This window comes from Sparus aurata, chromosome 6, assembly GCF_900880675.1.
Source record: "Sparus aurata chromosome 6, fSpaAur1.1, whole genome shotgun sequence".
NCBI classification, from domain to species: domain Eukaryota; kingdom Metazoa; phylum Chordata; class Actinopteri; order Spariformes; family Sparidae; genus Sparus; species Sparus aurata.
Genome location: NC_044192.1, coordinates 9172553 through 9195058, shown reverse-complemented (window position 1 = coordinate 9195058; position 22506 = coordinate 9172553). Strand labels below are relative to the sequence as shown.

The following is a 22506-nucleotide window of genomic DNA, read 5'->3' as shown; positions in this document are numbered from 1 at the left end:
GAACTAATGGTAATAATAAGAGCAATAGCAGCTGTTAATGGTGGTGGTGGTACTGTCAGCATTTACTGATTGCAGTTGCTTTACTCCAGGATTAAAAACACAAGTCTGAGCTGGCCACATTCTGAATATTCATACATGTAATAAACGAGTCCGGTGCATTCGGAGGAGAAGTAACCCTGAAAAATGTGAGCCGTGAATAAATAGCCCAGAGCTAGCAGCCCTTGACAAATAGCACTTAGTTTGGTGAAAAAAAAGAAAAAAAGCACCACTTATCCCAGTTTAAATGTAAAAACAGTATTAGGAGAATTACCTGAACTCGCGCTCGCTCTTCCCTCTCAGGTCTCGAACCAGCCAATGGGAGTTGAAGGCGTCCTGAGGAGGCATGCCCCAGCGCATGATGGCATTGAGGAAGGCTTTCCTCTGGCGAGCGTTGAATCCCAGGACCTTGTGATGAGAAGACAAGACACAAATACAGGACGTGAAGCAGCTCACTGTCCGTCTTATATCGTGACCCTGACCATGATTTGATTCTAATTCTGTCCTCGCTGGCTCCGGTCCACAGAGCGGTGAGCAAAGGCAGCCGGATCAGCTGCAGGATCAGATGCTTGCTGACGTGTCGGTATTAAAGAGAAACTCTTTCGAGTTCATTATGGTCCCACTCTCATCCCCAAACTTTCTTTTAATGAGTAAAAATTCACAGAGTAGAATGATCCCCTCGATATCGAAGTTATGCTGCAAAAATGTAACCAGTCGCTCCAAACAGTGTATATATTCAAATTAAAGTCAAAACCTGAATAAAAGAGTGGGGAAACATATTAAATGCAAATGCTTCTGTGCACCAGAGCTCCCTGATTATGAAAGAGCATGAAAATGATGTGAATTTATTCTCGGCAGATCTTAACCCAGTTGGAAACCAGCAGAGGATTTTGGTCTTACATGTGGAAACACCATCTCTGTACGACCGAACGATTGTCTTTGATGCTATAAATCCTTTTCTCTGTCTGTCTGTGTTTGTTTTCCTTGATCTCTGCTTTCCTCAGGTCACTCTTTCAGATCTCAAGTCCAATGAAGTAACCTGATTTAATAAAGGCCGTATATACTGTATTCCTAAGGGCATATCCTCTGGAATAATTGTGTTCCACTGACTTGGCACGGACCATTAAAGCTGTTCATGGTGTAATAAGACACGTAATGTTCCTTTAAGGAAGCAACTTACAGTACAAACTGTAATTCATACCTCAATACTGCCCCCAACTCGTGCCAGTAAGGGCGGCAGAGGTTTGTCTTTCTCACTCTTCAGCTGCCGGCGAGAGTGTCGGCGTCCACCTACGAGACATAAAAACAAATGCAACGTCAGGAGGGCGATCCTCACAATGTGTGAGCATAGATGCAGTTACCAGAGAAAACACAACAATTCTTTTTTTTAGATCATTATCTATATTCTATTCTAATATTTTCTGATCTTGAGGGCTAGTTTCTGTCAGTCAAAGTGAGGAAACAGTCATGTGATGTGCAGCTGGGGCACGTGAACAGTTAGACTCTGTGAAGCACTGATTCTTTTAGATAACAATAAGACTTTGCCTTTATCAGACGCCCTTTTCAAGAGCGATAATGTACAAGTGCAGTGGAGAAAGGAAATGTTTCTAAGATGTCCAACGTTACAAAAAAACCAGTGCAGCAAAGTGCGATACAGCACAAAATAGAAGAAGAGAAAGCCAAAGACTGTGACTGGACTAATTGCTGCACAGTTTTCTTTTCAAGTTTGAATATGGGAATAGAACTGTGGCTTATTTGAGAATAAAATGACATTACATTTCTCAAATACACATAAGAAAATACTCATTCAACATACATGTTATCAGCGGACGACTTAAAGAGCTCAGTAGTTGTATGTTTTTACCTTCTGGCCTCTCCTCGAAATCTTCGTCCTCGTCCTCGGACCCCACCGAGTACTCCGACTGATTGTCTGAAAGATCATCCTGCCATTCTGAGCCACACATCAAAGAGAAACAGTACATTGCATTCGCTTCTGTTGGTGGCCACCTGGGGGCGCCATGGCACTGCAGATTACTACAGACCACTACAGCAGGGCATGCACAGATTGTAGCACTTCTGTCCTCTAGAGGAGAGGTGAGGGTTGACTACTCTGCCAGACAATCACTTTAAACTTAGAGTGTACTCTAAGCTGTGATGGGCCGCCAAATCTTTACACTTGCCGCAGTCAACTGCTGTTGAACCGTGGCGGTCGGGACCTCGGGGCCACTCTTGTGAAAGTACATCCACAGGATATATATCTCTGTTGGACTATTAAGAAGAAGTGCTTCAAAAACCCACTGAGACGACCGTGTACATGCACGAGATACGTGAGAGCTTCAGGCCGGCGTAACACACTCTGAGGCAGATTTAATGGAGGTCAGCGGCTCTTGTCGAGACGCGCGACCTAAGAGGATTTTAATAAACACGGTGATTAATTTCTGCGCCGTTCTCGCCTGATCCGATACACCCAAATTATCCTTGTGCTGAGATAATGTCACCTTGTTAGCTCACTAATGAAGCCGAGCACGCGAAGCTCCGGCGGTGGCTTGAGCAGCGTGCCTTGTTTGTTGGGGGGTTGTTAGTCCATCACCGTGTTTGTGTGTCGCAACAAGAGCTGCTGACCTGCACCGAAGCCAGCGGAGAGGGTGCGACGCTGGTCTACGCAGCGTATTATCACGAGCTAAATACAGAAACATGTCAGCTGTTTCATCATGATGCCACTCACATCAGCAAACTGGCTATTAATGATTTTGATTCGGCAAAGGTGTGTGATGAGTTGGGTCATTTGTTTTCCAGGTGGAAAGTCTGCTTTTGAGTTTCAGAGGCAGTAGCGTGCACAGACTTCTTGAAGGGCAGGGGTGAAAAGTAGGGCACTTTAGCACGCGTTTTGGCTCCCAAGAGGGCACATTAGCGCATGTTTTGGCTCCCAAGATTGCACTTTAGCGCGTGTTTTGGCTCCCAAGAGGGCAGTTTATCATGTTTTAACCAGCCAAGGGGGGGCAGTTTAGTGTGTTTTGCCAACCAAGAGGGCACTTTGGCACACTTTTTTGGCTCCCAAGATGGCACTTTAGCGCACATTTTGGCTCCAAGGAGGGCAGTTTATCATGTTTTAACCAGCCAAGGGGGCAGTTTAGTGTGTTTTGCCAACCAAGAGGGCACTTTGGCACACTTTTTTGGCTCCCAAGAGGGCACTTTAGCGCACATTTTGGCTCCAAGGAGGGCACTTTAGTGCGTGTTTTGGCTCCAAGGAGGGCACTTTAGCGCACGCTTGTCAACAACTGGGCCACGAGGGGGGGCGACCTGCTGTTCAGAGGTGTGTCTTAGGGTGGAGACGTGGTTTCCCTGGAGGGCTGCAACTGAACATCTGCAGCGATTCTCCTCATCCCCCCTTTGGTTAAATTCCCTTAGTCAAGTCTGCACTCGTTGCCAGATTGTGTCCACCATATCTTTGTTACTTTCTAGCCCAATTCTGAGTGAAATTTCTTAGCGCTTCTTTGTACTCTCTACCTGAGTTTACCCTGTTCTACTCCTGCACTATCATCCCTCTGATTGTCAAATAAATCACCTCGTAACCTTCACCTGTCCGATCGTCCACTTTTGGGTCCATCTACAAACCTTCAAACCCCTCGCAAGGCGCCTTCATTATGGCAGCAGAGTGAGAGTAAGCAGAACGAACGCGGTGCTAATCTTCAGCGCGAGCAGTGATCGCCGAGATAATGCGCGCCGTTTTCATAACGGGGGCAACGGCTCCCAGAATGCCACTCAGGACATTCAGGTATCGACTGTCTCGCAAAACTGCTGGAAAATCATTTGGAGGAGACAAGAAACAGATCTATCCAGTGGAGCCCAAACATGAGCCCCGCTGAGCGCTTTTATCCTGGAAAATAACGTCTCTTCTTTCTTAGAAATATGCCCCTGGACTCGCCTGCCATCTGACCACGAGCAAAAAAGCTCACCTCTCATTCTGCTGGCACCAACATGCAAAAAGTAAGAGTGGTAATAACAGAACGTGGCCGTTGCTTCCGAGATGCAGCCGAGAAATAATTTATCACGATGACGCTGGAGGTTGGAAGAGCCTACCTTGGTCCTCCTGGGTCGTGTCGTTGTAGTTGACCTGCTTCCGGATGCGTTTGCCTTTGCCGAGGTTGCGGGCCAGATCCTCCTGCTGCTGCTCGTAGTGGTGGCGGAGGAGTTTCTCCCAGTAGTCCGGGTCCACGTTCTCCTCCTGCTTGATGATCTCCCGCTCCACCTCCTCCTGCACGCGGGAAGAGTTGATACAAATATCGCGATCGGTGCTTTCATGTAGGGGTTTTTCTCGCCGCCTTTACATCCTAGACTCACGGGTTAACAATTAAACCTAAAGCTGAATTCCTTCCACTTCCTGCATGCTGTGGTCGTTATTATTTTACACAAACACACAGCGATTAGTTTTTCCGTAAAAGCATCAAACTCGTGGCTTTTTACATATCGGTGGCTACGCGGATGCAACGATTCATGAGGTAAGATGGCGTTCAATGGCAGTGGCCGATGTTTATCTGCTGCGTCGCGTCAATTTTGTGGCGCTGGCACATTCATGAGCTGCCGGCTGGTGACCTCCAGTTGAGCATGCAGTCCTGTAGAGGCCTGTGAAAGGCTCCGGAGTTGATGTTTCTCAAAAAGAATAATCTGTTTCGTGTGAAACAAGGTTGTATCGAAGGCCGAGTCATGAATTTGTAAAAATCTGAGTTTTTTTTTTCAAGGATAGTGTAATGAAGGGCCGAATGACTTCAAAACTTCTCACAACGAGGATTTCTTTGTTTATCGGGCATAAATGGGTGGAAAAATGATAATAACAGATGAATTATAAACCACAACTAAAACTCATCTGTATCAGCGTCGGCCCTGAATTTCCCAATCAGTGCATCTGAAGCTGTGAAACAACTGCTCGTCTTTCAGTGCACATCAAGCTTGTCGCATTTCTCCGCGCTGCCTCCGTGTCTCTCGTTATTTTGCACCTTTTGTGTCAATATTTTATTGTGTAATTATGTTGCAAGGCACCAAAACTCGGTTACAAGGCTCTGGTCGGCCGGTGGAGCGCGCTGTGAATTTTTAAAAGTACCCCGTGAACGCTTGTCTTTGCACACCGCACGTCTTTCCCCGAGGCCCAACAGAAATGTTTAAAGCATTTTTCTACATCATTAAACATTCAGCGATCTCTGTTTTTTGAAAGTTTGCCCGACGCTCGTCGTTTTTTTTATTCGTCTAACGATGCTTTTTAAAACCGTCCCGGCCCTCTGAGGTCGGCGCAGATCAGAGCCACACAGAGAGGCGCTCGTCGTGTGTGTGCAATACGTGCAAACAATGCAAGGAACCTCGAAGATAAACATTCATTTCGAGCGCCACTATCAGGCAAAACCACCAGACAGTCATTTTAAAACACGGCCGTCATCTTTGCTCTTTTAAGCTGAAGTTATGCAGCGGAATCTAAAGTGTGAAGTCCAATAACCGTCTAATGAGATCTCTCCTCTGAGGTCTCCGTTTGTGCTGACCCGACTCGTCCGCGGGCGCCGCGCTGCACAACATTTTTTATTGCGTCCTCCTCACCTCTCCGTCCTCTTCCTTCACCACATACTGAGCCACCTTGAAGGAGCTCAGGTACTCGTTCATGTTCTGGATCTCCGTGTCCTCGGTGGCGTCCTGGCTGCGGTCCAGCAGCTTGGAGATGGCGTCGTCGTCGTAGTGAATCACGTTGCCCTCTTCGCCGTCTTTGTTGTCGCCCATCGACGGGAAGCTCCGAGTTAACGTCTTCCTTGAGCAGCCGTGGATTTGACCTTAAAAAAAAAAGAGCTTTTGAGTGACAAGACCGGATTCTCGACGTTTCGTCTCTCGCTTTTTAAACCCCTACTCGTCTCCACGCTGAGTTTTACTTTGTGAGCGGCTGACTTTTGTGGAAATATGGATCTGCAGGAGTATTTTAAGGCCCCGACATGAAAATGCTACCAATACTCCCACCTATTCCTGCACAAACAGAGCAAGAGGAAACACCATCTCTGCATTTGAAAGTCAACCGGATAAATCGGAAACTTTGCGCGGAGAAATAACAAAACCTCCGACTGTGTCATAGCTCTCGTTCTTAAGTACAAAAAGCGAGAGTGGAGTCTGCTGCAGACACGTACCCATGGTTCGCGCCGCCTCCATTTCATCCTTGAAAAGCTCCTCGGTGCCGAACTTGAGGATGTCGTCCAGTTCTTGTTTGGACATGGAGCCGGTTTTGGAGCCCAGGCCGGGCCGCACCACCAGGTGGGTCAGCATCATCTTCCTCTTCGCCACCTGAGTGATCCGCTCCTCCACTGAGCCGCGCGTCACGAAGCGATAGATCATCACCTTCCTGTTCTGGCCTATACGGTGGGCTCTGCTGAACGCCTGGGGAGATGGAAACAGAAACGTTGCACCAAAGATCCGCTGGTTTAAAAGCTACAAAGACAGCATTCGAAGTCTCAGAAGCATCTGTACCTGGATGTCATTGTGAGGATTCCAGTCCGAGTCGTAGATGATGACAGTGTCTGCGCTCGCCAGGTTGATGCCGAGACCTCCGGCTCGGGTGGAAAGCAGGAAGCAGAACTGCTGAGCGCCCGGTGCTGCGACGAAAGCGTAGAGTCGGTAAGTTTGTGTGTGAGCATGAGTAAAAACCATGAAGCAGGAAACGTGCATCGATAGAAACTCAGACGGGACAGATTCTGGATCGACAAACTCACCATTGAAGCGGTCGATGGCCTCCTGCCTCAGGCCTCCAGTAATCCCTCCGTCGATACGTTCATATTTATAACCCTCGAACTCCAGAAAATCCTCCAACAGATCCAGCATCTTAGTCATCTGTGACAGAAAAAAAAAATTGACGCAGCTAAGATCAAACCAAATGGACTCGCTCAAACTGAGAAGAGTCTTAATTTTCACTTAGTAACGGTCTTTGATTGAGTGTGTGACATATGAGCTGACTTCCACCGACAGCTTGCAAACCGGAGTGGCAAAAAAAACATGGATGGCTGATTTTTTCAGCACTTCACGGCCACCGATCAGTAAAAACGATGGCTACGAGCCGAGACGCAATATCCACTCGAGTGTTACCTGGGAGAAAATGAGAACTCTGTGTCCTTCATCTTTGAGTTTCTTCAGCATTTTCTGAAGCAGCGTCAGTTTTCCTGAGGACTTCACCAGTAGGTTGCCGTCGTACGAGCCGTTGGGTAACACGGGAGCTTCCTGCAGAGGCAAGAATCAAACCCAGACGTCAGCTGGAGAATTACGTGGACACTTGGTGGGTATGATTAGTGGTTTGAAGCCACAGGACTACAAAAGCTACAATTTGTGGCATGCAGGTGTGGTTCCATCTCCCCACACTGCACTCTTTCCATGCCGCCATCATCACTCGATTTTATCATTTCAGCTCAAATTGCCGGGCTCACCACAGCAGCCACGGGGAACAGGTAGGGATGGTTGCAGCACTTCTTCAGGTCCATCATAATGTTGAGCAGGGACACTTGGTTCCCTCCACCTTTGGAGTTCAGAGCCTCAAAGTTTCGCGTCAGAATGAACTTGTAATATTTCCTGCGGGACAAAAAAAAAAACAGGAAGAGGAGAGGAGATGAAAGCGGAAAACCACAATCAGTTACCGCCACTCTTCAAAAGCCACGTTTGGCAAACACACTCTTTGAAACTTGATCCTGTGATTAAAAGCCTTGAATAATTAATTCGCACCATAATTTATCACATCAGTGCAGGCGATATTCCGACTGCGAGGTGGAGACTGTGAGGCAGGTTTCAACCAAAATGACGTTGCATTGAGACTTTAAAGCAACAAAGTGTTGCTTGCTGGAGAAAGATAGTTGACTTTGTTTATTCTTTAAGTTACGAGATCATTTGGACATCTTTATGCTGTTTTATCGCTGCAACATTTTGAAAATCTACTTTATGTAGAGTAAATTAAGAAGAGCCTCCATTTTTGAACAGTATACAGAATGTTTTGAACACCGGGCCGGCTGTCAGGTGCTGTCAGGGCAGACAGTTAGTGTCCGGGGCTCTTGTCAGAGGCTTTTTGGCTGACTCAGTATGTAGAATTGGTTTTGGCTCGTAGGTGATAGAAATCAACTCTGATTGGCTGTTCAGGTAAGCGGAACAGAGCAGAAGAGAGAAATGGAAAAAGAAAGGAAAACTCCCTTGAGTCTGTGGATTTAGCACCCATGATTTCACCCATTTCGGGGAGTTTATCCTTATTTTTCTCCTCTTCGACAGCAACATTTGCAACTTTTTAGAGAGGCTTCACGCAGGAGCAGAAAGTACAAACGTGTTGGCCGCCGGCTGTAGTCTTTGTGGTGTGTTCAAGTGCAGCTTTCTGGCTGAGATAAAGGAGACATGTCTCTCTGTCACAGCTGGTTTGATGTCATTTACTTTGTACTGGTGTGATGTCAGTCTGGTGTGTGAACTCCTACTTCTTTCCCTTTTGTTCTGAACCCGGGTGCTTACTTCTGCATGGGGCTGAGCTCCACTCTGACAATCAACTCTGTCTTTGCAGGCATGTTCTTGAACACGTCAGCTTTCAGCCGCCTGAGCATGTGAGGGCCGAGCAGGTCGTGGAGCTTCTTGATCTGGTCCTCCTTGGAAATGTCGGCAAACTCCTCCAGGAAGCCTTCCAGGTTGCTGCACAGGTCACAAAATATTTTGACTCAAACGATGCATCCAAACAGCACAATCTCTGTCCATTTATCAATCTGAGGAGGATGTTTGATGCACCGGCTGGCAGATAGTGGTAAAACAGAGGAACATAGAAAGGGAGGACTTACTTGAAGCGCTCTGGGGTGAGGAAGTTAAGCAGGTGGAACAGCTCCTCCAGGTTGTTCTGAAGAGGAGTCCCAGTGAGCAGCAGCTTGTAGTAGATCTTATACCCGTTGAGAATCCTGAAAAACTGCACATCGAACAAGATATATGACACACGTGCCTCCGAAAACAATGCAGTGACGCTTGTTTACCTTCCTGAATGTGGCGCAGCGATCACACCTTCGAATTCACTCACTTTATTTCACGGATACGTTCGTGCACAAACATTTCCTCCTCATATCGCTCCGTGTTCCTGCTCCTTTCCTGTTTTTTGTGTCCCTGCTTCTAAAAACAATCTGCTGTCTGCGCCAGAAATGCTGTCTTACCTTTGATTGGTTGTTCTTCAGTCTGTGAGCCTCGTCGACCACCAGGCAGGCCCACGTGATGGAGCCCAGGATGGCTTGGTCTATAGTGATCAGCTCGTAGGACGTCAGCAGCACGTGGAACTTGATGGGGGTGTCTTTCTGCGAGTGGACGGAGGGAGGAATGTCAACAAAATGTGTGTTTTTCACCTTTGCCTCTTCACCTTACTAGGGACATGTACTGAGGGACCAGAAAAACCCTAACCCCAGATGTTGCTGTTCTTGCTGAAAAGAAATCTGACTGATCAGATGAATCAATAACGGCAACGCTATCAACTCCCGTCCCGACAGCTTGCGTACCTTCATGCGAAACACCTTGCGTCCTGATTTCACTGCGCTGTCCTCGAAGGTGAACTCGTTCTCCCTGATGATCGCCCGGCTGTCCTTGTCTCCAGTGTATGTCACCACGTAGAAGTCTGGCGCCCACATCTCAAACTCCCTCTCCCAGTTGATGATGGTGGAGAGGGGCGCACTCACCAAGAAGGGACCCTTAGAGTGACCCTGAGAGAGGAGGAAAAGACTCATCAGCATGTCACAAGACACACTTGCAGGTTTTATCATCCAAGCGTCTCGGAGACGACGGACATTCCTCCACCCTCACCTCCTTGTAGAGCGAGTAGAGGAACACTATCGTCTGCACCGTCTTCCCGAGGCCCATCTCGTCGGCCAGGATGGTGTCAGTGCCCTGAGCCCAGGAGAACCTCAGCCAGTTCAGGCCCTCCAGCTGGTACGGGTGCAGGGTTCCCCCGGTGGCGTTGATGTACCACGGCTGGTGCTCGAACTTGATGGTTGGCTGGCGATGGGAGTAAATTGCATGTGCTTATTATGCCAAATCACGAAAGTTAGTGGCTTTAAACCAAAATTATAACACACTGTTGTGCTTCATGACTCAGATAATTGTTTGGACTTCTACATTTCCAAACTTACGTCGATGATGGGAGCGTCAGGAGGGACCTCCCTCTTCGGATGGTCGTCTTTGAGCTTCTTCCCTTTCCTCACCACCAGAGGGCGCTGGTCCTCCCCGAGTATTTGTTCCCTGGCAAGTGATTGCAGCAGTATGATGAGCCAAACAGCTCCAACAGGGGCATCACAGATAGAGGGCAGGGCAGAGGGGAGACGGCAGCATTGGCCTTGTTTATCTATCAGCGCTCTAGATTCATTCTAGTCATCCTCAACATCATTTTTCCAGTAACATTAACAACAGCCGCGGCTCAGAGCAGCTCGCCGGTCACCAACCTGTGGTCCCAGTAGTTGGCTTTGTGACCGTCATATTCTGGGACGTCAAAGTCATCCACCTCCCAGGTGCACTGGTCGTAGGGGATGTCCCTCCACTTGATCAGGTAATGCACATCGCCATCCTTATCAAAACTGTAGAGAATAAACATATATAAATCATATAGACACATATGACATATAGAGTCACGTATTGTTCTTTCTGCATAAAGATGGTGGGTCATTTTCGATGACTTTAAAGTGGCAGTTCACCCCAAAATCAAAAAATACATATGCAGCGCGTTCATTCATTCATCAAGACTGTTTTGGTGTGAGTCGCTGATATTAGCAGTAGAGATGACTGCCCTCTCATGTACATTATGGAACTAGATGGCACTCAGCTTAAAGTTCAGACATCATGAACTCAAGATAATCCACAGACCTTGTTGTGAGCGCTTTCATGTAGGAACTATTTTCTTTTTTACCGAACTACACCCCTCAACCGAACCACCGCACTGAAAGAAACCTGCATCCACTCGTAGACAAGAGGCCGACGCTGACGCCGGCGTGGGGTGTAAACATTAATGGTGTCCTCCATTACTTTATGGAGAGTAACTTAAAGAGAGCCTTTTGAACAGTATACAGTATGTTTTAAAGCTCTGATGCACCAGGCTGTTGGGCATTGTCGTGGTCGTTTTGGTTTGTCCCACACCACTGGCACTAGACGGGCCTTATTGGAGGCTTTTTGGCCAGTTCGGCACGTAGAATCAGCCGCAGCTCATCGGTGGGAGAAATCAATCTGATTGGCTTTCCGGGTAAACCAATCAGTGCAGGGAAACGGAAAAAAGAAATGGAAAGCCCTTTGAGCCTGTCACTGTAGTATCCATGATTTCACCCATATTTCACCCCTTCGCCCGACATTTAATCAGACATAATGTGGAGGAGCAGCCATACTTAATCATAAAAGCAGTTTGTATATCAGCAGAGAGGTATTTCTTTTCAAGCCAGGGGCAAAAACATACAAGCTTGTTGGTTTATCAGCTGTTGTCTTTTTGGTCCGATCAAGTGCAGCTTATTGGCTGAGACACGTGCGACATGAGGCGACAGTCGGCCTTTGACGCCAGTTTGGTGTTTCAGGGCCTTTACACTGGAGAGAAGATAGTCATCTTCATGGCCAATATCTCTAACATCACACCAAAAACAACCAAAAAGGGTGAGATAAATATATGTGTGTGTGTGTATTTGTTGCCCCTTTAAACACCCAGCATCCATCCCATATTGTGCAACATGCAGTGCTGTGAACAATAATCTCCGTTGATAAAGCGACATTACAGAAGAAGATGTCAGGACCCACGCAGCAAAACAAGTGCCGGCTTAATATCAAGAATCTTGAGTCTGTCAGACTTGGTGTAAGTGTGAGCAGCCACCTGTGGTTGAGTATCCGGTGGATAACCATCCACTCCGGTTTAATGCCGTAGCGGTAGAAGCGCTCCTCCATCACGGCGTACTGGGGGTCTTTGCTCTTCCTCTTCTCGCTGTTGAGCTCCTCCTCCCCGGAGCCGTAGTCGTACGGCGGCGGCTCGTCCATGTCGTTCTTGCGCTGGTAGTTCCGATACATGACGGTGTGATACAGCTCCAACTGCGCGAGCAACAGAACAGTAAAAAAAAACAAAAAAAACAATCAGCGCTGCAAAGTTTCATTCGGCACCACCTCTTTCGACGACTTTCACTTCGACAAGACTGGGAACATATAATCCATCAGAGGTATTGGGACTAATGTGATTAACCACTTCAAGTTAATGGAGAGAAGACTGATACAAAATAAATTAAGAACGCTGTCGTGTTTGCTTCTAACCAAGCAATCGTTACGACGTTCAATTAAACACTAAATCAAACGTCAGCCAGGTTTGAGAGCTCCGGATTGTTCAGTCATTGTGTTTTGATGATCTGACTCGTGAAACAATGTGTCCTCATATACGCATTCTTCTTTTAACGCCGGAGGAACAGACATCATCAATTTAAGATTGGACTGCAACAGTGGAAACTCTCCTGGCTCGTCATGTGTGTTCTGTGAGCGCTTCCTGCGGGCAAGAGAGGGCAGGAATGTTAATTAGAGAAACCACCGGACCTACTTCTGGTATCTCACCTGCAGCTCGCTGACCCAGGAGCAGTGCCAGTACGAAAGGCCAGCCCACTTTACAAAGAACTCCCTCTCCGGGTGCCCCTTGAGCGGAGGCTTGGTCAGCGGATCACTTGGCTTGCCGTCGGGGCCTGCAGGCAGTTCGGCCGGCAACGGAGGCTCTCCCCATGTCCAGTGCAGAATCTTTTGGACCTTACCTTTGAGGGGAGGACACTGGGAACAAAAAAAGGAAAAGAGAGGTGCTGTGATTAGGACTGCAGCTAGCGATTACTGTTAAGGGTGTATGTATCGAATCAGCTGAAATGAGTTGAATAAATATCAACAAATCATCCAACGCCATGCGAAACAGAGACACCATGAGAACTGTGAGCTCACCATGCAGCGGGGACACAACCACTCCCCATTGGGTATCTCGGGGAGAGGCGGGTTGAGGCAGTGGATGTGGTAGGACGACGGACAGGTGTCACAACACAGCAGCTCGCCTCCGTCTTTACACACTCTGCAGAACTCCATGTGGTCGTCCTCTTCCTCGCCCGGCGCCTCTTCCTCCTCCTCCTCCTCGTCTTTGGCCTCCCACTGGATGCCCTCTTTCTCCTGAGAGCCACACGGAGTCACACAAGGGTTGAATACCGCTGATTTAACTTCACCCATCATGTTGTTCGGAAAACAGAATGCACGCTTTTTTGTGTGTGTGTGTCTTTTTACAGAGACAGCCACACTTACATATTGGGAGACAAAAGGATGCGTGATCACAGCTTTGTTGCGTGTTAGTTAGTTATCAACTCTGCACAGTGCGTTTGTGAAAAGCATGAACCTTTCAAACGCTGACCACATATGCACTGTTGATAACCAGATAGTCCAGACTGAAAAACGAACAGGACACTTAGTCCAGCGAAATCTGGGAACAGCGAGCCGCCAAACAAGATAAATCCAAGATGTCACGAGACGAGGAGAAAGTTAATGTTGGCAGTCTGTCAAATCCGGGGTGGTAATGGATTACAAGTATTCTGGATTATGTGATCAGATTGAAGTTACATTGGCAAAGATTGCATCATTAAATTTCAGACTGTGTTTTGTGTTTTACTGTATATCAAAGAAATTTACATCTAAATTTGTAAATTTACAAATTTCGTCGGTTTTGTTTTTTTGTTCTTAAAAAAATAAAGACGTCGTTTTTTATTTATTTCAATTTACACTGAAAGAAATGAAACATGACGGGTGAGTGCTCCTCTTGTGTTTCAAGAGCGAAGTCGTCCATGTGGCCTTTGATACTTTTAATTGCTGCAGTGACAGAACGTGAGACATGCAGAAGCGCTCCTTGGCTGAATTTATCCAAAAGAGGCAAAGGTATGAAAACCTGTTGTGTTGCTTCATTCAAAGGTGTCAGAAGCAAAAAAAAAAAAATAAAGTATTGAACCCAATTTGAACATAATATCTCAAAATAAGGTTATGTCTACTTTACATGACACCTGCACTGTGACTGACAAGATTTCAATAAAATATTAGATTAATTTTCAAATTTCTATCACTGAATCTAAAGTATTTTCTGAAATTGATCTTGAAAATGTGTTTCATGTCAGGGAGAGTTAAAACTGAGTGATTTACTGGTACAACAAGGTCAATTAGAGACATGTACTGTTCTCTTTCTGTAAAAAAATGTAACAGAATAATCAGACTACAAGTGAGTGTTTGACCTAAATTAGAGATTTTCTTTCTTGTTCTTGGCTTTCCGTGGTAAAATGAAGAAAGCAAAAAGTAGAATAAATGATGACTTATTTGTTATTATTCAGTGTATTTCACCGATAAGTGTTGCTGAAGCAAACTAGATCGCAAGTAATTTGATTGGAAAACCAGCACGAGCTGCTTAATTCACACATTCAAACGATTGTCGGAGACTATTCATTTCTCAGCGGAAACTGATTTTTCGTGTCAAGTAATTTTTGTTGCATGAACAAATCATTTCACAAGTTATAAGTCATTTTCTCTTCAGGTTCTGTGTTCATTTGTTGTATTTTCAACTTTCATTTTTTGGGCACTATACAGGTACATATTGGAGGATTTATTAACATCGGCAGAACTTTCAACTAACATGCAATTCTTTTAATTTTCTTATGTCTCATATTTCATGTCATTATGAATCAAGATTAAGTATTCTCAGGCACTGAATGAAATACAGGCCTGTAGTTGTAAACAACACTGCAGGCCCGATCTGAATTGACCCAATTTTCCTTCGAGCACAGTTTTATTTACTTTACTGTAGAATACAGACCCATCTTCCCTCTGACTCTGCCACAACTACATATTACATACTTTAGGTATTAAAAGTAAAAGTAATATTATGTGATATTTACAGATATTGAGCATTTCTCTGAGAATAATATTCTGATAATTGCTGTAGTTTTTACTCAGATTACTGATTCAATAATGATGATAATGCAGCATCTAATCTAAAAAGTGACTAAAGTTAAAATAAATGTAAGGGAGTAAAAGTGCAACATTTGCTTCCAAAACATAGTTGAGTAGAAGCACCTAAAAATTTTACAATACCTAGGTACATTTACTCAGTTACATTCCATCACTACCAGAAATATATATGTATATTTATATATCAAATGAATGTACTCACACAGTGTGGACAGCTCCATTTGCCCTCGGGGGCCTTCTCCAGCTCAGGGTCCAGACACACCAGGTGGTACGCTCTGGGACAGGTGTCACACAGGATGATCTCTCCGCCCTGCTGGCAAACCTCACAGTAGTCCTGGTGGTCCGTCTCGTAACCGTCGCCATCTTCCTCTGGAGGAGGCGAAGGAGGACGCAAAACATGGGTCCAACGGTCACAAATAAACCTGAACTCAGATTTATCGAACGTATAAGACTTAAAACAACAACACAGTAAACAGGCTCTTCGTTTGCACGAGACTGCGCGAGTGTGAGGGGAAATAGCTGCCGAGGAAAAGAGCATCTGCCATCCGAAAAAACACTCCCAAAACAAATAAAGCTTAAAGAAAAATACATTTTAATTTCCTCGTAACCCATAATCAAACAGTCTGGTTCTGTGGGATTTCGCTGGGATTTTGGAAGGGAGAAGAAAACACACCGCAGAGCATGGCGAGTGTAGACGGCAAACATACTTTTCCTTTTTTTCCGCCCACGTCGCGCCTTTTTCTTGGTGGCGGCCCCCGAGGTATCAGAAAGCACAGAGGCACTGTGGATGCTGATGTCATCAAAGTCCGACTCCTCCAGGAAGTCCTCCTCGCTCTGGAAACAGCACACACACACACACACACACACACACAAACACACAAACTAAAGAGCTCAGAGCAAAGAATTAAACTAAACCAGCTTTCAAAGTCTGCACAGTAAACAGTCTGGTCACTTTGATGCCATTGAAAATATCGAGTGGAGGAGAAGCTCAGAGGATGAATAAGCAGAACCAGACGTACCGAGGATGCTTTCTTCTTCTTCCCACTTTGGCCCGACTTTGATTTGGTCTTCTTCGGCTTGGGTTTCTTTTTCACCTCCTTCACAGCCTTGCTTCTCTTTCTGACTCCGGGTCCTGAGACACACAGGGCCGAGACATCAGACGCGCTATTCTCGCTATCATTGCTAAAAATATGCTTTCTGCCATGGTTCACCGGGGCCCTTACCCTTTCCCTCTTTGGTTTTGGCTTTTTTGATTGGCCCCAGCTGAGAGCTCGGCTGGCTGCTGCTGACAGACGTCGGTTGTGCCACGGTAACCGTTTCCACTGCGGCGGCCACAGCGGCGGCCACAGCGGTGGCAGATGCGCCTTTGAACGGGTTGTTGGCACTGAACTCTCGCCACTTGGCCCCTAACACTGTCATCATCTTTGACATGGGAATCTTCGGGTTCTTCTTGGCAATGAGAGGCCTGAGGGGGAGAGAGAGAAGACAACAACGGGCAGCTTTATTATGTCACTCTTCATTCCCGTTGATGTAATCCCTACTTCCCTCGACACTGGAGGGAGCTGGGTCTGGATTTGCTGACGGCCCCGGTGCCCCTTAAGTTTTGCTCTCCCTGCTTTGCCGTGTGTATGTCATGTTTATGATTTGTCAGGCAACAGCTTGAGGTTTGGCACGCTGGCCTGTGAACGATAGTGGGTCAGAGCGCCGAGTCCCAGAGCCTCCCGGCTGTCACAGGCATCCAGCAAGCAGCTGACTACTCACTGGGGGCACCGCAGGAGCTCATGCTCCACTTTGTCGGAGCAGAGGCTTAGCCGAGCCAGACAGCCCCAGGTGAGACAGACTCTTTATACCAACAGCCGCGCTTTCTAGCTCAAACAAAAAAAGAGCTGTGTTTGCTCGTAACGTCTCGCTCCGGTCTCACCGCGGAGCTCTCGTTGGAAGTGTCGGCGAGGGTCTCCGACGGCCCGCTGAAATAGAACAGTTAACAAAATGAGATGCTTGCCTGAGGAACTGGCTGAAAGCCTTGTAGTTGGTGATGGTTTTATAGTCGTCCTCAGTAAAGCCATACTGAACGTCTTCCAGACCCCACTCCTGCATCAGCTGGCTGGACGACTTGGGCTCCTGGGGAAGAACACATCAGAGTGAATACATTTTGGACGAACAAGTTATTCTAAGAGGCTTCTTCAGAAGAGGTGAAGCATCCAGTTGCCTACGATACAGCATTTAAAATCACCATGACCAGAATGACTGAGATCCTTCACCGACAAGACAAACACATGAGTTTGGAGGGGGGGTGAAAGTAGACCCCCTCCAGACAACGTAGACTGGATGTAGACCTTAATGTAGATACTTTATACAAGGGGATGACTGCTGACTACCACAGATAAACGGCGTGTGTTGTGAAAGGTTAAATCATTTGATCGGGAATCGAGAATTTGATCTTCAGTAAACGATCATTTGAGGCTCCACAAAACACACATCCTGCCTCGATTTGTGATTCCATCTGTGTTTTTAGATTCAGACGTCTCCCTTGAGCCAGGCTCATTATTCATTTTTCTGCTAGCTGTTCTTCTGTCAGATATCCCTGGAGAATGTGCAAAAGCACTTCAAATCCAATTTGTCATTATTATTATTATTATTAGATTATCATATCAAGAGATGATAAATTGAAAGTGAGCCTTTAGAACCTTCTGTCGACAATTAGCCTCGCGGAAAACACAGAATCCAGCAGAGTACCACGTGGACCTCAGCCTCAGACTCACCTTCAAGTTCCCATCGTCATCGTCGTCGTCATCGTCTTCCTCGTCTCTCTTCTTCTTCCTGGGCTTCTTCTCTTTCTTCTCCTTCGGCTTCTTCTTCTTCTTTTTGGTCGGGCCATACGTGCTGCTCTCGCTCTCCGAGCCTATTTCCGGACGCTCGCGTTCCTCCTCCACCTCGGAGGTCTCCTCCAGGTCGCTCTCCACTCTCGGCTGGATTCCACCCTGAGGCATTTGACACGGACACATGGACGTTGTTAAATATAGGTTACGCGGTGGTCGATAGCAGAACGTGAGGGAAAAGTCAGGTTCAGGTGGCCTTCACTGATCCCTCTCATCCTCCAGCAGATACAGACGTGTCTCATTACCACTTCAGAGGACTTTTATTCTTGAGCATGGACATGGGAAGTACTGTACTGGTACTGTAGGGGTGCTGAGGGGGCTGCAGCACTAAAACAAAGTGCTTTAAAAACCACTAATTGATAAAAAAAAAAAAAAAAAGAGAGAGAGAGATGCAGAGAGTGCTAATGTGGAAGAAAAAGAAAGAAAGAGGCAGCATGAGAATATTAATCCGCAACATTAGTCCACAACAATATGATAAACTCATGAAGCCTAATGTAACCCTACAATTCTGTGGTTTATCAGTCAAGTATAAGAACTACACTGCAGATTGGAGCCTGTTTTAACAGTGACAAACAGGTGTTATATATGTTAGTCTGTATATTCACCATGCTGCATTACTCTAAACTATGAAGCTGTTTATTAGCATGCGTCTTCCCAAGTAGACAGCTCCAGGTCCAACCATTTGTGGCCAGAGCTTATTTTTAAGAAAGAACTTAAGACATAAGCCGAATTAACAACAAGGCCCGAATACTTCAGAATTTTTCATAGACAGTCTTCTACAACGTTGATAAAGTCGCCCCTGAATCAAAAATTCACAAAATTGAGCGATTTCATAAGGGAGTCTGGGGAATTTGTCTCCCCCTTTCTTCCCCTTGCTGTTGTTGATGTGTATAGCATGTTGGTGCTCAAGTTTTCAGTCATCATTTTAAACAGATGTTAATTAATATTAGATATAAGTTCACCTGATCATTCAGATGAATGCATCATTCACTATGACTTCATATAGACCGACCTCACAGCACCCTAAACTGTAACCGACTTCCAGCATCCCTGTTCATGAGAGAAATATCACCCAAGCCACCTTCATGTTTCTCTGAAACAGCCTCCTGCCACACACGCAGCTATTTTTATCAATGTAAACAGGTTCAATCTGACTTTGAATCTTGCTTCAGCTCTCAGCCTCAAGACGTGACTGACTGAAACTGGCATCAAACGCCAGATTCCTGAGTCACAGCTGAATTCAAGGTCTGAATTTTCACCACTGGCACGACAAAGGAAATCAATCTCCGGTCGAGATGGAATTTCAAATCTAGTGATAGGAAAGGGAGCGTAATTAAAATATGAAACTCGGCGATGGGGCAAACAAGCACAGCATTAATTTAGCCGGGGTGAGGGATTAGAGCTCCCACAGAGGCCACCCACGCTTGCAAAAATGAGCTGTCAGTGTACGACGAAGCACTCTGGATAAAAGCTCCTTTTTGATGGTATTTACATAAATTAAATTACATCATTCCAAAGTGTCACTGCTGTGCTAATAATTGTGATTCTCTCCGTCCGTGATGAAATTCACAAACGACGACATTACGGAGAGGAGTCGACGTCAGGAGCACGTTCACCTTTTTCCAGATGCTTCGACAACAAGGAACGAGAACAAGGAAAACCGAAGAGCCAATCGAAAAACCCAGAGCCGAGATCCTGCCTGTTTAATATGAGACATCTGGAGGGCTGTATGGATTTAACAGTTAACAGGTGTTGTTTGTGTGATCAGGAGTGTTGCATATGAGCAAACTCACTGGTGCGCTTGTGAAAGTGAATGTGTGCGTGTGTGTGTGTGTTCGTAAGAGGAGAGAGGAGAGTATCTGCTGCTTCTCTCTGTATGCACCTCTTACCTAATTACTTGGGTGTGTGTATGTGTGTGTGTGTGTGTGTGCAGCACGTATATTTCTCTTCCTCTGATCTAAAGAATCGTTTTTTGTCGTCCATGTCTGTGCACGTGACTGGATGTGTTTGTCTTTTTTTTGTGTTCGTGTGCCGTCACGCTTGTTTGTACGTATATCCTCGGTACGAAGGTGTGTGTGTGTGTGTGTGTGTGTGTTACGGAGTGAACGAGTGCACAACAGCTTTGTGCTCTGCTCGCTGCCTGTTGCTCAGCAGGCCTGTGTGGCTCCATGGAGAGACTTACAGGCGTTTTGCTCTGTAGCGCAGTGGAAAGGCTCACGTTGCCGCAGAGCCCGCCAACCCTACCAGCAGCCTGGCTGTGTTGCCATGGCGACCACATTTGAGCAGTGTCTGGCTCTAGCTCTTTCCCTCTCTCCCTCTCGCTCTCTTCCTCATAGCTCACCCCCCCCCCCGCACGCCTTCCTCTTTCTCTCACTTTCTCTCTTTCACATCTCGCAGCCCCCCCTCCCTCATTATTTTTCTCTCACTCTCCCTCTCTCTCTCTCTCTCTCTTAACAGCTCCCCCCTTTCTTTTTCTCTCTCACTCTTTCTTTCTATCCTGCCACTCACTCGCCCCACCACCACCACCACCACCACCACCCTCACCCAACGCACACACACACACACACACTCTATCACAGTGGCAGCCAATGGAACGCCGCCATCCAATCAGACACGTTTGCATAACGAGCTTGTTATGCAGAGGCCTGTGGTTGCAGAGCTGGTGCTCCAGCACCCGTCTAGACAAATCTCATTTATGCATAAGAAGAAGGAGAGAGAGGGAGAGAGAGAGAAAGAGAGAGAGAGAGAGAGAGAGAGAGAGAGTAAATTGTAGATTGTGGATGGGGGATGGGAGTGGGGGTGGAGATGGAGGAGGGAAAAAAAGCAAAGAAGCAGAACCACTGTTCGGAGCAACTGCAAAGACAAGGTGGAATTGTGCAACAACCTCTCCGTGGCCCAGAGTTCAGTGTTACACACACACCACAGGACCTAAGAGGACACTGGCAGCAGCTAAAGAGGGAGTCTCTACTTTCAGAGGGAAGAAAATCTGATAAGCGCTGATAACGTAATCAAATTAGATGCCTCCCCATAATGGCTGAGCCTCGGGGAGATCGCAGAGGATGCCACGGAAAATATCAAACGAGCGGCGGAGACGCGGATATTCAATAAAAATCCAGTTCTACAATAAAAAATACCGCTGTAAAAACACTTTACGGCTCCCAAACAACAGCCCTTTTCTTTCTGAGAAATCAGCAACAGCTCTCTGTTGACTCACAGTCCCTGAGAGGATACTGAACTTATAAAAACAAGACGGAGGCTCATCTCGAAACCGACTGTATTTCAGCGAGATGTAAGAGCTCGCTCGCAGCTTCTCAGAGGTTTTTATTGTGGCCGAGCTGCAGCCTTTTTTCTTTTCCCAATAAAATTAACTGCCGTCTATAAACTCAGATTCCATTGATTTAGCAGATTTTCTACAGTAAAAGGGACACAAAACCTCTCTTCATGTGTACATACTTCATTTGTTCCACTGCAGACGAGAGGGAGAAAGGAAGTATGTCTCTCTCGAGCGACCATTTGTCCCGCCAGTGGCTCTGACCTGAGCCCGGGATGTGCCACTGACAGTCTCTGACCCCAATTGACTTCTGGCCCCTGTCTGACACCAGCCTTTGGGGAGTGATTGGAAGTGAATTACAGCAGCGGCGACTCCTCAGTGGGAGGGCAAGGGAGAAATAAATAGTAGGCTGGGTGGGAAGACGGAAAGAAAGAGAGGAAGAGAGAGAGAGAGAAAGAAAGAAAGAAAGAAAAAAAGAAAGAAAGATTTGCAGCTCCTGTGATGCAAAGGCGGCAACAAAAGCAGTGGCATCACAATCAAGGCAAAGTGAGGTGATGCGTGTGAGAGACGAGAGGAGAGGGAAGAAAGAGGAGAATACAGAGCAGTGTGTGTGTGTGTGTGTGTGTGTGTGTGTGTGTGTGTGTGTGTGTGTGTGTGTGTCAGAGGGAGTCCCCCCCTCATTAGCTCAGTGAGACCCAGAGCTCAGTGTTTACCACAAGCAGCCAAAGGGCCGGGTGGCAGCCTGGCCAGCCAAGCTCCTCACAGCACTGCTGGCATCTCCAGCCAGCAGAGGGAAACATCCTGGCTATGTCACTGACACTGTTAAAGCCATCGCCAAACCCGGGCGGGAACGCACTGGGAATACAGTGAATTCCTGTAATCACTGGATAAAAATATTCTTACGGTTTTGATTGTCAGGGAAACGTCGAGGTGGACGAGACCTCCCTTCGTCTTTGTTCGGCAAATTACCCTCAGAGCTGGAAACAGTGGGTCAAATTGGCATGTGTAAGGTAAAAGGTGTTGTTCATAACAGTAAACACCACTTACAGTCGTCACCCAGCTTACTGTCTGGTGGTTTTTCTGGTGTTACACCGAGTTCTGCAACTCCTCAAATTCTGTGACCTGATTAGGAAGTTTTGTCTTGACGGGATGTCTTGTGACAAAGTCAGATCCGCCCCGGGGTTGGCGCTTCAGTTCAGATGAGTTGGAGGGATGGTTGGGGGAAATTTGTCACATAATTTGGTGTAACGCCGGTCTACAAATCCTGCTCGCATTAGAGATGTTGCTGTGTTCAGCCCGCTGTACGCTACTTCAACATCACCAAACGGTACGGAG

The 22506-nt window shown here is 46.6% G+C and overlaps 1 protein-coding gene across 10 annotated transcripts in view; it reads right to left on the bottom strand.

Moving 5' to 3' along the window:
* chd5 (chromodomain helicase DNA binding protein 5) overlaps nt 1–22506 on the bottom strand; it is a 48934-nt gene that overhangs the window by 12525 nt on the left and 13903 nt on the right. For 9 of the 10 annotated variants that reach the window (XM_030419656.1, XM_030419657.1, XM_030419663.1 and 6 more), the window contains exons 3-28: nt 17784–18002; nt 17024–17142; nt 16245–16486; nt 16041–16153; nt 15729–15855; nt 15224–15390; nt 12973–13191; nt 12604–12810; nt 11885–12096; nt 10482–10613; nt 10173–10281; nt 9847–10038; nt 9546–9746; nt 9210–9347; nt 8850–8971; nt 8533–8706; nt 7476–7617; nt 7141–7272; nt 6771–6888; nt 6529–6653; nt 6192–6438; nt 5620–5846; nt 4117–4291; nt 1901–1987; nt 1238–1326; nt 311–444 (exon numbers count right to left, since the gene is read on the bottom strand). In XM_030419656.1, the coding sequence (XP_030275516.1) occupies nt 311–444; nt 1238–1326; nt 1901–1987; nt 4117–4291; nt 5620–5846; nt 6192–6438; nt 6529–6653; nt 6771–6888; nt 7141–7272; nt 7476–7617; nt 8533–8706; nt 8850–8971; nt 9210–9347; nt 9546–9746; nt 9847–10038; nt 10173–10281; nt 10482–10613; nt 11885–12096; nt 12604–12810; nt 12973–13191; nt 15224–15390; nt 15729–15855; nt 16041–16153; nt 16245–16486; nt 17024–17142; nt 17784–18002 (4169 nt within the window). The remainder of the gene's footprint in view (nt 1–310; nt 445–1237; nt 1327–1900; nt 1988–4116; nt 4292–5619; nt 5847–6191; nt 6439–6528; nt 6654–6770; nt 6889–7140; nt 7273–7475; nt 7618–8532; nt 8707–8849; nt 8972–9209; nt 9348–9545; nt 9747–9846; nt 10039–10172; nt 10282–10481; nt 10614–11884; nt 12097–12603; nt 12811–12972; nt 13192–15223; nt 15391–15728; nt 15856–16040; nt 16154–16244; nt 16487–17023; nt 17143–17783; nt 18003–22506) is intronic. The other variant, XM_030419658.1, reaches the window with a different exon arrangement.